This window comes from Ursus maritimus, unplaced genomic scaffold, assembly GCF_017311325.1.
Source record: "Ursus maritimus isolate PB19 unplaced genomic scaffold, ASM1731132v1 scaffold_24, whole genome shotgun sequence".
Classification (NCBI taxonomy): domain Eukaryota; kingdom Metazoa; phylum Chordata; class Mammalia; order Carnivora; family Ursidae; genus Ursus; species Ursus maritimus.
In genome coordinates this window covers 44,367,562-44,383,683 of record NW_024424897.1, presented here as the reverse complement: position 1 = coordinate 44,383,683, position 16,122 = coordinate 44,367,562, and the positions used below count along the sequence as shown (strand labels likewise).

The 16,122-nt window shown below is 56.3% G+C and overlaps 1 protein-coding gene across 1 annotated transcript; it reads left to right on the top strand.

Annotated features, from left to right (window-relative positions):
- The first annotated feature begins 378 nt into the window (after nt 1–378).
- On the top strand, nt 379–5,172 carry RTN4RL1 (reticulon 4 receptor like 1). Its single transcript, XM_008695538.2, has 2 exons — nt 379–476; nt 1,920–5,172. Exons 1-2 carry the CDS (start codon nt 379–381, stop codon nt 3,400–3,402), a joined length of 1,581 nt encoding a protein of 526 aa, XP_008693760.2. The 3' UTR covers nt 3,403–5,172.
- Nucleotides 5,173–16,122: the final 10,950 nt, after the last annotated feature.

The following is a 16,122-nucleotide window of genomic DNA, read 5'->3' as shown; positions in this document are numbered from 1 at the left end:
CCTGGGCAGGGGTGAGGAGTGCCAGCCGAGAGAGTTTCGGGAAAGGGGTATCAGTCTCTGTGGAAGCTACAGCCAGTGTGGGTTGGGCCCTCCTCCCACCCCTGGCTTTTGGAGGCTCAAGCCACCTGGCAGGCTCCCTGAGAGTCAGCTGGGGCTTGGGGGTCCAGGCTCCTAGCCCCTCACACTCTTGCTTCCCCCTGTACAGCTGGGACCCCCTGCCAGACTGAGGTGGGCAGTGGGGGCCTGGAGGTCAGACCCAAGCCTCCCCGTGGGGCACGCTGGCAAAGCGATCATCTCCTACCCACGTTATAGAAAGGGAAACGGAGGCTGAGGGGGCACCAGCCTTGGGCTTAGCCTGCGGGCTGTCCAGTGGTCGAGATGGCTCAAGACACTGCAGGAACCACATGGAGCGTGGCCCGGCCCGGAAAGGTCCTCACAGCTGCACCGTCACCGCCACCGCCGCCGCCACCACCGAGGTCATAATTGCTCTGAAATCGCAACCGAACCCAATTATGCAAAAACGAAATTATATGCGATGATTTTTATGTTGGAAACGTTTGGTGGAAGCCGGGTGATTACAGGGGGACGGGAAGCAGCTGCCACTCTCTGGGAGCCCATAACTCCCAACAGCTGGGAACTGTCACTTATTTACGATGCCGTTTCTGCCAGGAATGAGGGGGTGACAGTGGTGGCTAAGCCTGCCCGGGACTGGCCAGGAGGCTAGGCGGGCGGCAGGCCTGGGAGCAGGGCCTAGTGGCCCGGGTGAGGCTGGGAGCAGGCCGGTCTGAGAGTGGCCGGGAGTCTTGGTCCTTTCTACATGCTTTGGGCAGAGCTGACAGCAGGAATCAGCTGAGCTGCCCCAGGCCCCGGCTTCTCCCGAGAGGCCCGGCTGGACAAGCTGGAAGGGACAGGCAAGAGGCCAATGCCGGGCAGGGACGATGGCTGCCCGGCCCCGTGGGGTGGGGGTCTACCGGCCTGGAGCCTGTCCTTGCACACCGGCGCCTGCCAGGCAGCCTGGGGCAGCTGCGACCCTGGAAAAAGGCAGGTAATGATGATCGCCTATAATGAGGCTGCTCCGATAATGAGCACGGGGCTATTATCCGACCACAGGCTGGACACATCCGAAAATAAATTATTTTAAGGATCCATTAACGAATGCCTAATTAATGCCCAATTAGAGGGAAGCTACAGAGGAAATGCTTCGGACAGTCGAGAGGCAAGGCCTGGTCTGCAACCATGGCCGGGGAGCACCCAGTCTGGGAGTGAGGTGCGGAGACCAGAGGGGCCAGAAGATGGACCCCATGGGGGGGGGGCTGCCAGCCTCACTCTGGCAGTGCCTCGGGGCCCCAAAGCCAGGCAGCCCTGGTGTCTCCCCCAGTCCTTCACACACATGGCCCCTTAGCACATCCTCACGGCTCCTCAGGGAAAAACTACTACTATTTAGAAATGAGGAAACTGAGGCACAGAGAGCTGTGACGTATTTGAGGACAGAAGGCACCGTAAATGAGACATCTTTTGAGATGAACTTTGGTGTCTTGCATGCATGCTTTGTTATTAAGAATACATAAAAGGACTCTTCAGGCCTCCATGTATTTACTTTGTTAGGCCAGGAGTGTGAATCACTGCCTGTCCATGTGCTGTTATGGGAGGAAGTGACAGAGCTGAGACAGGAACCGGAGCCTGGGCACCGTATCCATGGGTTGTGACCCCCACCCCAGCACGGCCTGCCGAGCCTGGGGGCGGGGCTAGGGTTTAGGGGCGGGACTGAGCGTACGGAGCGTTTCCGGAGCGCGGCCCCGAGCTCTCCTCGCAGCCCGGGCCGGGGGATAGAACCCTCCCGCAGGGGTGGAGAGCCAGAGTGTTATCTCACGCCGGGTGGGGGCCCCGCTTGGGCCCGACCCCAGCCTTCCTCCCTGCAGGAGCCTCCCCCAGGGGGCTGCCATCCCAGACCGAGTTGGGCACAGCCCAGGACAGAGCCCGGGCGAGGCGGGTGGCGCGCCCACCAGCCCCGCAGCCCGTCCGTCCCCGCCTCCCCTGGCCGACGCTGACCTGGCTGTGCTCTCTCTCCCCCCGCCAGGGTGCTGTGTGCAACTGTTGCTGCTGCTGCTGGCCGGGGAGCTGCCCCTGGGCGGCGGCTGCCCGCGGGACTGCGTGTGCTACCCGGCACCCATGACGGTCAGCTGCCAGGCGCACAACTTCGCCGCCATCCCCGAGGGCATCCCGGAGGACAGCGAACGCATCTTCCTGCAGAACAACCGCATCACCCTCCTCCAGCAGGGCCACTTCAGCCCCGCTATGGTCACCCTGTGGATCTACTCCAACAACATCACCTTCATCGACCCCAACACCTTCGAGGGCTTCGTGCACCTGGAGGAGCTGGACCTCGGCGACAACCGGCAGCTGCGGACGCTGGCGCCAGAGACCTTCCAGGGCCTGGTGAGGCTCCACGCGCTCTACCTCTACAAGTGCGGGCTCAGCGCGCTGCCGGCGGGCATCTTCGGCGGACTGCACAGCCTGCAGTACCTCTACCTGCAGGACAATCGCATCGAGTACCTGCAGGACGACACCTTTGTGGACCTGGTCAACCTCAGCCACCTGTTTCTCCATGGCAACAAGCTCTGGAGCCTGGGCCAGGACACGTTCCGGGGGCTGGTGAACTTGGACCGGCTGCTGCTGCACGAGAACCAGCTGCAGTGGGTCCACCACAAGGCTTTCCACGACCTCCGCAGGCTGACCACCCTCTTTCTCTTCAACAACAGTCTCTCGGAGCTGCAGGGCGACTGCCTGGCACCCCTGGGAGCCCTGGAGTTCCTCCGCCTCAACGGGAATGCTTGGGACTGTGGCTGCCGGGCGCACTCCCTGTGGGAATGGCTGCGGAGATTCCGCGGCTCCAGCTCCGCCGTCCCCTGCGTGTCCCCCGAGGCGCGGCAAGGCCAGGACCTGAAGCTGCTGAGGGCCGAGGACTTCCGGAACTGCACGGGGCCAGCCTCCCCGCACCAGATCAAGTCACACACGCTCACCACCACCGACAGGGCCGCCCGCAAGGAGCACTACCCGCCCCGCGGCCCTGCCAGGGACAAGGGCCACCCGCATGGCCACCTGCCCGGCTCCCGCCCAGGCTACAGGAAGCCGGGCAAGAACTGCACCAGCCACAGGAATCGCAACCAGGTGTCCAAGGCGGGCACCGGGAAGCAGGCCCACGAGCTGCAGGACTACGCCCCTGACTACCAGCACAAGTTCAGCTTTGACATCATGCCCACGGCGCGGCCCAAGAGGAAGGGCAAGTGTGCCCGCAGGACCCCCATCCGCGCCCCCAGCGGGGTGCAGCAGGCCTCCTCGGGCAGTTCTCTGGGAGCCTCCCTCCTGGCCTGGATACTGGGGCTGGTGGTCACTCTCCGCTGAGAACCTGGGGAGCCTGCACCCAGCACTGCCACGTGTCCACCAAGGAACAGAATCTCTTTTCTTTTTTTTAACAAGTGGAGGATCTGCTGGGTTTCAGGCAGAGGCTGGTAAAGTCTTCGGCTGCTGTCTGGGCCCTGCCCGGTGGATTATAAACCCAAAGTGTACAGCCCCAAAGCGGGACGGGATTAGCGCGTCACACCCAGCTGTCCCAGCCAGGCCCTGCCGAGCGCCCGCGGACAGCATCCATCCAGCAAGGCGGTTAAAGCACGCAAAATGAATCCTTCATTGACCACACGGGACAGCGCGCCACAGGAGCTGGGCTCTGTGGAATCCCGGTCATTGGAGAGGTCTGAAGGGCCCCTGCCATACCTGGAGGAAGCAGGACTCAGAGGAGAACAGACGAGACTCACCCAGGAGGCTGGGTGGCCCAGCCATCTGGGAGCCCAGGAGCAGGTGGCATTTTGGCTCTTGCCTGAGGCCACAGAGTCAACCTGCCCTCACTCCAGTCCTCAGTCCCTCCCTCGGGGGTAACGCCTCTCATTCCTGATGTCTCAGGCAACCCTGGCAGACCCAGGCCCAGCTGCTGGGCTCCAAGAACCAGTTACCAAAGGAAAGATCATCAGAGGCTGACATTCAGAAATGCATCAAGTGCAGTGAGGTTCTGACACGAGGTGCAGTTTTATCACTCTGTCCACTTATATATATACACACCCTCTCCATATGTATACACACAGATGCACAGGCCCCGCCCCACTCCCCTACCAGACTGTAGGTCTTCTCATGTTTATAAACTATATGGAAAACTATATCTGTTGAACTAAGGATTGTATTGGTAATTTCTAGCAAGAAAAGAGTCATAGGGTTTTTGTCTAGAATCCCAACCTGGCAACAGTAGTCCTGGTTGTAACTGGGCTTGCCAGGGCCTACGGCAAAGGGTCAGTGGGAGGGCGAGGGGGAAGAAGGGCAGGCGGCAAGAATCACTTCAGGGGACCAGGCTTCTTCAACGTTTAGTACATCACCTTCTTTTTATATGCAACACGAGTCCGGCTGCCGCCCCAGAGCACCCCGTCACCCTCACTGTCTTAGGTGTCGTCAGGGCAAGAAGCGGCTCATTGGACATCAGGGAGCCAGGCCCTGGGGACGGGCTTGATGGAGAAGAGGACGGAAGGGGCTCTGGGTCTTTTTTGCCGACGGGCAGGCAGCATCCACAGTGTTAGCCCAACAGGCTGGGCAGTGTCGTCAGCCTAGCGTTTTTGCCAGCAATGGTCTGGACAGGCCAGGGAGACTCCGGGCATGAGCCCAGGCCTCCAGCACGGCTCAGCTGCTGAATTTTTCCTTGAGGCTCTTTGATGGCCATCCCAGCAAGGGTCCTGTATAGGTGGCAGGAGGGAAAGCATCAGGTGGCCTTAGCAGAAGGGGAACAAAGAGGGCATTTCAAGAACCATCTCAGGCACTTCTGCATTATGGAGGCCCCCCTCCCTCCTGGCCCTTCTGAAGATGCCCAGGGACGGGCAGAGGTGGGGAAGGGGGCCAGACTCAGGGGTCAGGAGTGGGGACGTGCAGGGCATGGAACAGGCAAGCCCAGATAGGGGACAGTGGCTCCGGTCAAGGTTGGCCATGCTGTCGGCCAGGGCCTCGGCAGGCACAGTCTCCTCTGAGCTTTGCACCAACCTGAATTCCCCACCAGAGAGGATGTGTGTGAGGAGCAAGAAACAGCGAATTCAATTAAGAGAGAAAAATAATAATAATAAAAACATTTCTCTTGGACAAGAACCCTGTTTCTCATTTCCTAACCCTGCATTCCCAAAGTGGTGACAGATCGCGGGCTTTTGTGGGGTGGGCGAGCCTGGCTGGGCACAGCACGTTTGTTGGCGGGAGAAGCCATATGGGGCAGGGGCACACTGACTCACTGGGATGCATGTGTGCACACGCGTGCGAACACACACACGCACACTTGTTCTCTGTTCTGTGGTTCTTCCCTCACCCTCACAAAACATGACTCACTTCCCACACCCTGGCTGTGCGGGGTCGGCCTAATCTCCGCGGCTCTCCCTGGAGCAGGCTGGTCCTGGATCCTTCCTGGCCTGTTCCCAAGAGCCTTATCCGCAGCAGCCGAGCTGTTGATTCTTAGGGGCTCAGGAGTGACTGGAAGGAAGCTGCCGGTTCCTGGGGCCCAGAGGGGTTTCCAGGAGGCCAGGGACCCACCCAGAGGGCAGCAGAGAGGGTCTGGAGGCTACACCTGTCTCTCCTGCTTCAGAGAAATGAGGCAGTTCTCCAGCTAGAGGGGAGGGCTGGGTTTGCAGACGCAACTGAACAAGTCTTCCTCAGTACGAGGCTTGAAGCCCGCACTAACGGAGTTCAGGGATGGCAGAGCAAAGCGTGCGCTCTCCGGTGACCTGCCTGCTCTCGCCCAGGCTGGTGCCAGGGCCCAGCTGTCCCCGAGAACCCGAGGATGTTGTCCTGTTGTGGATTTCATTTCCAACGTTAGACAGCAAAGCCCTCAGTGGGAAAATCAAGAGTCCCAGCACTTTATTAAATTTTTTTAGAAGACTCAGTAAGTCCTGTAATATGGAAGTGAAATGTCAGTACGAGAAATGCTAATGTCTTATAAATGATGCGCTTCCGTCAAGTGCGGCACCGTCTCTGGAGCCGACTGTTATCAGAGGCGAGGCAGAGGGGCCCGGGATGGCAGGTGTATTTTTAGCAGCTTTTTCCTCTAAGAGGTAGAGGGGATGAAAACGGCTCCATTGTGGACGACGTCACTTGCCACTCAGCAGCTCCCATGCTACGCAGGAATGATGACAGCGTTGCCCAAAGCACCAGAGCAAGTTCACAAGCCAGCGGTTAGACATCTCTGGTCACCAGACACAGCATCCCTTCTGGGTGGGTCAGGGCCCGGACACGTGGGTTCTTGCCCCTGGGAATCCTGTCCCCCTCCCCAGTTCCTTTGTTCCGAACGGGGCCAGCCCCTCTGCCATCTTCGCTGGCTCTTCTCCTGCGCCCTGGGAGAGAGCCATCTCCTCCTCTCCCTCTCTCCCCTCCTGCCACTCATTGGTCCACTCTGGGGGGCGGGGGTTGGCCTGTGGGAGGGATTGGGTGGCCACTGGTGGCTCTCCACAGAAGCTCTTCCCTTGGCTCCAGAGCTTAGTTGCCTCCTTACCCTTCGTTCAACAAGGGCTGATCAAAGGCCTACATGTGCCAGCCACTGGCACAGGCTCTGAGGACATAAAAGTGGAAAGATGTGACCCTCCTATAAGGAGTGCAAGGCCTAGATGTGGAAACAGGTATGAGATTGGTGCCCCTGTTAGTGCCCCCCTCATTATGAGAAAGTCAGCTGGGGTGAGGACAGTCCAGGAGGACTTCCAGCGGGAGGTGACACCCAATGGCTCTAACAAGATGAGGAGGTGGCCAAAAAAGAGTGTGGGGAGTATTCAAGGCAGAAGGCTGGAGGGTTACAGCAGCACCATGCTGGTTTGGGGTACCAGCAAAGAGCTGTGAGTTGAGGACTGGGAATCCTGTCGGGGGAGGTGTGAGAGGCGAGCCTGGCAAGGGGAAGGTTGAGGGGAATCCTCCTCAGGGACTGGGACTTGACTCTGCAGTGGAGGTATGGCCCCATCTGCGGTCCTCTTCCCCACCCCACACCCCAGCGTCTCTCTGAGCACGTGTCCCCCACTCGTGGTGTGCTTGCCAATGTTCCTCAACAGTGGGTTTCATCATCCTAACTTGTCTCTTCTGCTCAGCCAGATCCTTCCCTCGTGCCAGCATGCTGGAGCGCTCCCTGGAAATCTGCCTGGGCCACAGTCCCATTCCCAGACACCTGCTGCTTCCAAGCCCGGAAGGTATCCCATAGCCGTTTTGTCTCCCGTGCTTCCTCCTTTCCCATCCATGCAGGGCTCAGCCCTCAGCCCCTCCCCTGCTTCTGGGCATGGCCACCTCTACCTGTGCCCACTTCGGCTGACCATCAGCAATCCTTAGAACCCTCCAGATAGCATCTCCCCCTTTTTTCTCCTGCTAGGGGCTGTTCATTACCAGGGAGCCAAGAATCCCATTTAGCAAATGTTTACTTGTCACCTAACTAATCACCCAGCACTCTGCCACTGTGGCGAATGCAGTTCCAGAAGGCCTGTTGGCAAGTTTGAGAGAGCCGGGGGGTGGGGGGCAGGAAAGCTTCTTGGAAGACAAGAGGCAGGGCCCAGGGGTCAGAGAGACGAGTTAGCTGGGAGAGCTCCCTGGAGCGGGCAGCTAGTCTTCCCTCATAGTCCCACCAGCGCCCCAGGCTGCCCCTCCAGGCCCCAGCCAGGTCCCGTCCGGGGACCCAGCTCCTCAGGGCCCTACTCCACACCAACCCAGAGGATGCCAGCGTTTCTTCGTGCACGGCCTTCGATTGACCGAGGTGTGTGTACAGTTTGGTGGGGTCCGGGCCAACACATGTGGCTGAGCCTACTGACCTGGCCGTGGTGACAGCCTGGCTCATCTCCCCCCAGTCTGGCTTTCTGATTCACCTTCCTCAAGTAGGAGTTTAGCACGTCAGCCGTTACTCCGCCCCGTGTCACCAATCCCCCACTATCAGCTTGTAATGGGCCAATTTTCTTATACCTTCTGTCTACTTGGAAAATATCTCAAGAACCCTTTGATTGTGCATTAAAATATCCTTTACAGCTCCATGCTTGATATCTCTTTCTGCTCCCCTAATTGTCCCTTTTAACTCACTGCGCTTTCGGAATAAATCTCTCGGTCTCCCCTTTGCAGGCTCTTCATAAATACAAGCTCTAAAAAATGTACATAAACATCTATTGTTGGCTAAATAACTCACCACACAATCAGAAAGGCAGGAAAAAAAGGGAGGCTCAGCGCAAGGCGTGCCCACCTGTACCTTGTCCCTCAGACTGTCCTCGCCTGTCTCATTCAAAGGGCCGCTGGACTCAGGGAGGTTTCTGGCCCTAAACTATCCCCCAGGTGAAGGGACCGAGGATGCCCCAGGGGAAAGCCAAGCAAGTAGCTACGGTGCCATGTTGAGAGTAACGAGGGAGAGAGGAGGACAAAGGGGACCCCTGTGTAGGTAGCAGTGGCTAATTCAAGTGGCATTTCAGTGGGCTGGTCCACAAGGCCCCTTACCTCCAAAAGAAGTGGGTCAGCCTCCTCCACGATACGGCTCCAGCCTGCACTGATGTGGCCTGCCCCCCGTTTCTCTCCTTTCAGCTCTCATTTCTCATTAGAGCCGGGAGTTTCTAAGCACCGGCGGGGTGGGGAAGGCTGTGCCTTTTGTGTCACGGATTTCTGTGTGTGCACACTAAAGGCACGCCTGAATGGCAGAACTTGACACGACCACTGCAAAATCCGCTTGGGTCACAGTGCTTTCCAAATTGGCTGAGCTCCGTGCTGCACCTCCTCTTTCGCCCAGGGGTCTCAGGGGGGCCCTGCCAGCCACAGCTTCTGCCGCTCCCTCTCAGGGCCTCAGGAAAGAGAGGAATCGAGAGATGTACGCAACTCTTCCATCCCTGTGAGTACCATTTCCCCAGGAGGCAGGCTCTAAGGAAGAAGGGAAGGCAAGGGCCCGGGGCCTAACCAGGTGGGAGGCCTCCCGGGGAACCGGCTCCATAGCCCGAGTCCTCCACGGCCCGAGTTCAGCGACAGCCACTGGCAGGACGGTGATGCCCTCCGCATGGCTGCCGACAAATCGAGATGCGGCGCTCCAGCCAGAGAGAGATGCGAGGGATCATCTTCAAGTAAGACTTCCTCAGTGAGGAGGGGCCGGCAGGACAAGCCCAGTAAGGGACTCCTGGCCGGGGCTGGGGTCATGGACTGGGTGGGCAAGGGAAGGTGAAGTCCGAGTGAGACCCCAAAAGGTGCGTGTGTGCAGTGTCTCTGGGAGACGGGAAGCACAACCCTGTGGGGCGACCAGGTCACCGGAGAGTCAGAGGCAGGGAAAGATGCAGACGGACAGACAGGAGGGTGCGATAGGGAAAGAGACATTTTGCACTTGCAGGCACACACGGAGCCTTGGTCCACAGATGCCGTGCCTGTCCACGCTCAGGGGCACAGGGTCTCCAAGGCGCTTTTATGCTTTATCCTGGCATCCGAGCCTCAGAGGCCCCAGGTCCCTGACCTCTCATCTCGCCTGCCACCTGGAGAGTCTCTCACTTTTTATCTGTGGCATTTAAAGTGCCACCGAGCGTCTGGCACTTTGTGAGCCTAAGATACAGGCTTTTCTGAATTTCCACAGCAGCCTTCTTTCCAGAAGCCACTGCAGGCTTGCCTCCTCACCTGTGTCCCTGACGGCTGTGGCCTGAGTTCATGGGAAAGGGGCTCACACCCACCCGGGTGGGCCCCACTTGGCTCCCAGCTCCACACCCGCGGAGGGGAGATGGGTGGGGACTGGTGTCCCGCTGGGGTTGTCGTAGGCGCAGCTGCTGTGAACTGCGGGCCTCCCAGCCGCCCCCCAAGCCCAGATCGGTCCCTCTGGCCTTCCTGCTCTGCTCCAGCACCCCACAGAGCGGCCCTCCTGGCCTCACAGGTGATCATGCCGCCGGGTTACCGGCCCCTCTCCTCTCCTGCCGGCCCCACGCTGGGCCCAGCACTGGCGTCGGCCTTCCCGGGCTGGGTCAGGAGCCGCCTCCGCTGGCCCACACCCCCTCGGCCTCTCGCTCAGAGACGCTTTATCCGTCACGCAGCCTCTCTTCAGCTGCTGACGTGGCTCCCGCCGGGCCGCAGCCCGTCTTCTTGCAGAGGTTTCCTCCTCCTCCACTCCCTGTCCTAAGTCCAGGGAATTGGGTAGTAGTTCTGATTTTTTTTTTTTTAAGCCCCCCGGGAGACACAGCCACATAACTAATTGGGAAGTGTCACGTCTGAGGAGATTTGACTGTAACCCCCATGTTACAGACGTAGAAATGGGCCTGTGCTTCTAAGTCCGGGGGGGGGCTCTTTCCCAACTCAGCCCTGTGCTGCCTTCTCCTGAGTGGAAGACCCCATCCCACATGACCCTTGGTGAAGAGTGGGATCAACCTTGGGGGGCCCATCACTTCCTTCCCACCCCCAGGAACTTCAGGCTCAGAAGAACTGATTTGCAAAAGACCCGGAGAGGAAGTCAGAACTTTTTCCTAGCAGTTCTCTGCTCTCCTGACCCCTTAAACTTTCTCAAAATAGGTCACTGGGATCACCAACCTGGTGAGTGAAGGAGCTGGCACAACCCCTGCTCTCTGCCTTCCCTTCCACCAAGAACAGCGGTGCAGTGGCAGGAAATTCCCATGATGGCCGGCGTGGTTTCAGCAGTTTCCTTCCTCCCTTCCTTCCTCCCTTCCTCCCTTCCTCCCTTCCTTCCTTCCTTCCTTCCTTCCTTCCTTCCTTCCTTCCTTCTCTTTCTTATTTTACTTTTAAGTAATCTCTACACTCAACGTGGGGCTCGAACTCACAACCCCGAGATCAAGATTCACATGCTCCACTGACAGAGCCAGCCAGGTGCCCTCAACAGTTTCTTGACAGCTCTAGCTGGGTCCCTGTCTCTGAAAGGACCCCACACGAAGTGAGAGCAGAGAAAGAAGACCCTGCCCCACAGTCCTTCTCCCTGCAGGCGCTATGGGGGGGGGGGTTTCTTCCCATCATGGGAAAGGAAGACAGTGGGCCTAGGGCTACTGAAGCTGATGATCTTCCCACGTGGGGGTTTCTATGTATAAACATAAAGCAGGTAACTTCCTGGCCGTCCCCCTCCAGTGGCTGCCTTTTTGACAACTCTTTGTGCTTTAAGCATCTTTGATCATTGATTTTCAGCCTCGATTCAGAGTTTTTTGTGAACCTTGAGTCTGTTCTAGGAATTTGTGTTTTCTTTTCATTGTTTTCATTCATTTGGAAAATTAACTTAAAATCATCATAATAATTTTCAGTCAAATATGTCTGCTTTGCTTGTTTGGAATATTTTCATGAATTTTTAAACTTTGTATCCAATTTTAAATTGGCTAATATCAAATTGGCTTAAAAAATGAACAGGCAACCACTATTCATATATTAATTTATCCATAATAACTTTTTACAATTTATCTTAGTAAAACTCTTTTCCTTTTTTTTTTTTTTAGTAGGCTCCACGCCCAACGTAGGACTTGAACTCACAATGCTGAGATCAAGAGTGGCATGCTCTGTGGACTGAGCCAGCCAATCACCCTATCTCATTTCAATTAAAAAAAATTTTTTTATTTGGAAATAATTCTAGGTTCATAAGAAGTTGTCCCCCCCACACACACACACAAAGTGCAGGGAGGTTCCATATATCGGCACCCAGGTTTCTGCAACGGTGACTTCCTGCATAACAGCTTGTTATTCTGCCTTTTCCATTCTGAATTTATTCTTGCCTAATGATATTTACTTTATCTATTTAGCTAGCGTTTTCTTATATTTAAACAACATTGATGAGGAAAAAATAAAGCTTCTGACAGAAACGAAGATATGAATGGTCAAAATTTTTGCCTGGATATTTCTGAGTGAAATATTACAATTTTAACTGTAAATGTATCATTGGACTGAGAAATGACAGATGAGAAATGTTTGCCCAGATTCAGGGCTCTTAACCAGGGTCCGTGCTGGGGTTGGGGGGATGAGGGAGGAGTGTGTCCATAAACCTCTTGGAATTTGTTGCAAGTCCTTCTGGGTGTGTGCTGGGTTCTAGAGAGAGCTTTCCATCAGACCCTGGGAAAGGTTACAGACTTGGGGTGGAGGCGCGCCCTAAGCAAACCTTCAAGTAACCCCAAGCATCGCTGCAGCTCTCCACCCTCTCCCACAGGTGGCGCTCTGCCATTGGGATGACGTCACTGGCTGCTAGGGCAACCCGGGCAGGAAAAGCCACAAAGGCGGGGCTGGAAATACACTTTTTTGACCAATTTGTCCTTTCAACCCATTTGGCTTTGACCAGACTGTCTACTTCTCCACTCTCTCACACAAGGGAAAGGGGGTGAAACAAGGACGGAGAAGAAGACAGCAGCAGCGTTTTAAAGCCAGGCTCTCTGCTTCTTCATTATTCCAGAAAGGGGCGGCCCTGGTCCGAAGCAAAGCTGGGAGGTTTGTAATCGCCAGGTCGAAGACCAGGGGGGTCTGTGATTGCGATTCTACAGATTTGCAATGAAATATTAATGTAGCGAGCTTTTCATTAAGCCAAATTTATTCAATCTAAGGATAATCCTTTATTCTAGAACTGTGTCCCTGATTCTGGTTGGGAGAAGGAGGGGGTGGCCTAAAAAGATCTTTTACCAACTAATGGTATTGGGTCAGTCTGTCGCTTCTCAAGGTCTCCAGCTGGCCAAATAAACATTGGCTACCCCAGGTAGGCCCTCCAGATTCTTTCTACACTTTCACTGCTCTGGGGAATCCTGAACTCAGGGAAGGGCGGTTCTGGGTTCTGGGGGCGTGGGGCGGTGCACCCTGGAGGCCCCCGCCTCACCCCACTCAGGCCCGGGGGCCTCCAGCCCCTTGGAACAGCCCCGTTTCTCTTTATTACCTGCCTCTCCATTATTTGCAGACAATTATCTGCAATAATTAACCAATTACCCTTAAAGACAGTTACACTTTTCCATCAGCAAACATTGATGTTCTTTTCTTGGGTCTTTTAATGAAGGCAATATTAAGGAGACACTTACTTACATAAAGCCAAATGGTCCCCTTTGAGGAGGGTTTGGGTCCAACCTTAAAGTTTTAAAATCTTGCGGCACCTGGGTGGTTCAGTTGGCTGAGTGTCTCACTTCGGCTCATGATCTCAGACCTGGGATTGAGCGGCATGTGGGGCTCCTCGCTGAGCTGGCAGTCTCCTTGTCCCCCTGCCCCTTCCCCTGCTCATGCTCTCTCTCTCAAATAAAGTAAATACAATCTTAAAAAAATAAAAGTAAAGTTTTAAAATCTTAACTGGGGGCTGGGAACTGGGGCTGATGGTCGGGAAAGGAGTTGACGGGCTTTTTCCCACTTGAAACAAGAGGTGCTGCTTTAAAAGGCAAGATGCCCAGGGGGCCTAGTACAGTGTGGCTTGCCCCCGCCCAAGCTAATGAGATCTAAAAGTGTCAATGTGACGAGCTCACCCTTGCAAGTGAAATCATTCAGAAGTGCGGGCCTCGCCTCTGTGTCTGCCTCTTACTGACCACAGCTTAACCCCCCTACCCTCCCCCAGCCACCTCTGGGGACCTCCAGAGCTAATCGCTTCAGGGAGATTGACTGAAATGTGCTCCTCACCCCCGGCTGCTCATAAAAGCTTTATCCCAGGCAAAGTCTGACCCAGAATGAATGGAGGCATCTCCTAAGTCAGGAGGCCAGAGGTGCTGGCCGAGGCAGTATCCGGGCTTACAGGGATAACTCCTTTATGGTTGTTGTATTAAAGGGTTTGGGGCGCAATTTTATCTCTTCACAAGTGCCCCTCTCTTTATGGTTCAGACCATACCTGGTGGCTATTTGCTCTTGACTCGTTGGTGGGCAAAACAATAGCAAGAAGCAGTTTCTTTCAAAGCCAGGAAAACAACAACCTTACAGCCTGCTCCTGCTGGGCTTATAAAGAGCTGTTTTCTTCCTGAGCTCTATGGCATGGTGGCTCTGATCTGAAATTTCTTTTTAATCATAGCAGGAGTCCCAATTAGCATGTTGGGTAATCTTTCAAGTAGAACTGGGAGTTCCATGACCAGAGAGAGCAGAGGAAATATTGTGTGTGAAGCCCCCGAGGAACAAGGCAGAGAAGGCAGAGCGGTCGGGCCCGTGCACATACGTGTGTGGAGACAAACGTGTGTATCTGCAGGCTGGCCTCCCACTCACGAGACCAGCTGTGTGTACCCGGGTCCCTTGAATCCCAACACTGAACGTGTGCAGCACTGCCCTCAGTTCGGGAATCCCACCCTTGCCCCGTCCGTGAGTCAGGGCGCTGACGCCCAGGACGCGTGTGCATGCCGACCCTTCCGCCCAAGAATACAGGGCGGGCCGACTCCATCCGCAAGGCAGCAGCGTGGTTTGGGGCGTCCCTCTCCTCTGCCCGTGAGACGGGCCGAACCCCTGACTCAGCTGACACCGGGGCGCAGCTCCGACCTGGAACTGCCAGTGACCTACTTTCCTTTGTTGTTGTTTTTGGAAGTGCTGGTGTCAATGCCGAATTCAGCAGAGAGGCTGAGTGAGAAAAAAAAAGAGAGAAGATGGGGAGGAGAAGGGAGAGAACGAAGGGGAGGCGTGGAAAGGGGGGAGCAGCTGCCCATCAGATAGCTCTCACGGTGGCCAGGACCCGCACTGGTGCTAAACACGGATCCTTGCATCCCCACAGGGCCTGCCCGACATAGCTGGGCTGGCTCTGGGCGCTGCTGCTTTGGGCTGAGTGAACCGGGACACAGGGCTTGCTTCGGCTTCCTCTCCCCATTGTGGACTCACAAGGGCTGGAAGTGATGCCCGCTGGGCATGCCCGGATGTGTCTTCCTTCAGGTGCCTGGAGGCGCTGGTTGGCATCCATCTGCCGTGCAAGGGTGGAGACACCGGGCCACAGCCCCCCTGACGCGTGGGACTTGGTGCTGGCTCTGCACTCGTGCTGGTGCTGGAGGAAATTGGCCTTTGGGGACGTGGCAGGCAGTTTCCTCTGTTCAGCTGCTCCTTGGTAACGCGTATGATAGAGCTCTGCCAGCAACTCGGCTGCTCTCACCTCCCGTTCTCAGGCACCGGGGAGGGCTGCGGGGCTGGGGAGAGTCCTGGACAGCCCAGTGCAGGCCGCAGAACTGCGGAGACTTGTTCCAAGGCGCTGCCCCTCCTGTGTCTGAATCACCTCCCTTCCTTGCTTCCCTGGCTGTCCCAGCTTACGGTCAGGGTTGAGCTCCAGGCCGGGGTGACAAAGACTCCTGCACTTCCCACCCATTTGCAAACCCCAGCTGCTGTCCCACTGCCTCAGCACGGCTGCGGAGCAGAACCCACTGCCCAAGCAACTGGCTACTTCTCCCAGGCACGGCCCTTCCTTGTGACACCTGGTCAACCTATTCCTAATGAGAAAATAATTTCGGGTCCACATTTTCATGAAACCTCGGGCCATAAGGCTCGGGATTCCACACATACAATGCATTTCCCCTTCCAGGTGTTCAACCACGTGCTGAATGGAATCCATTCAGGCGGGGCTGGGGGCTGGGGGCTGGGGGCAGGCTGGGTCAGATCCTCCTGCTCTCTCTCTCTCTTTCGCTTGAACCCCCGTTCCCCAGACAAACGTGGCGCGTGGTTACCATCATCCTTTCCTGCTCCATAAACTCATACATTTTTCAGGCAAAGAAATATACGGAGGAGACAAAGTTCTCGTATGCTGAAATTAGCCCTCGAAAAATAGGTTACCTGACAATTACTTGCTTCTAAGTGGAGCATGATCTAGTGGCAGAGACACGCAACGCGCTGCTGGGACCGCCGTCTTCCACTCCCAGCTCACCGCCTCTTAGCCTCGCTCAGCCCCGTGCTTTAGAGACGGGATAATAACTCTCCCACCTCCGCCCTCCGTGGGCGCTGGACGGCGTCATGAATCAACGTCTGAAGCGCTCTGAAGAGGCCAGGCTCGGGACGCCGTGTAAGTACACAGCACCGGCAGCCACCTCTCGAATCTACATGCGGCTGATTTATTTACTTCCCGTGAAAGAGACAACAATCATCATATTTACACTTCGTGCTGCAGCTCCTGCCTCTCTCTCCAGCGCCCCTCCCTCTGCCACCGCCGATGACTCCATTACAGGTGCCATCTTCCAGTGGAGGATACCT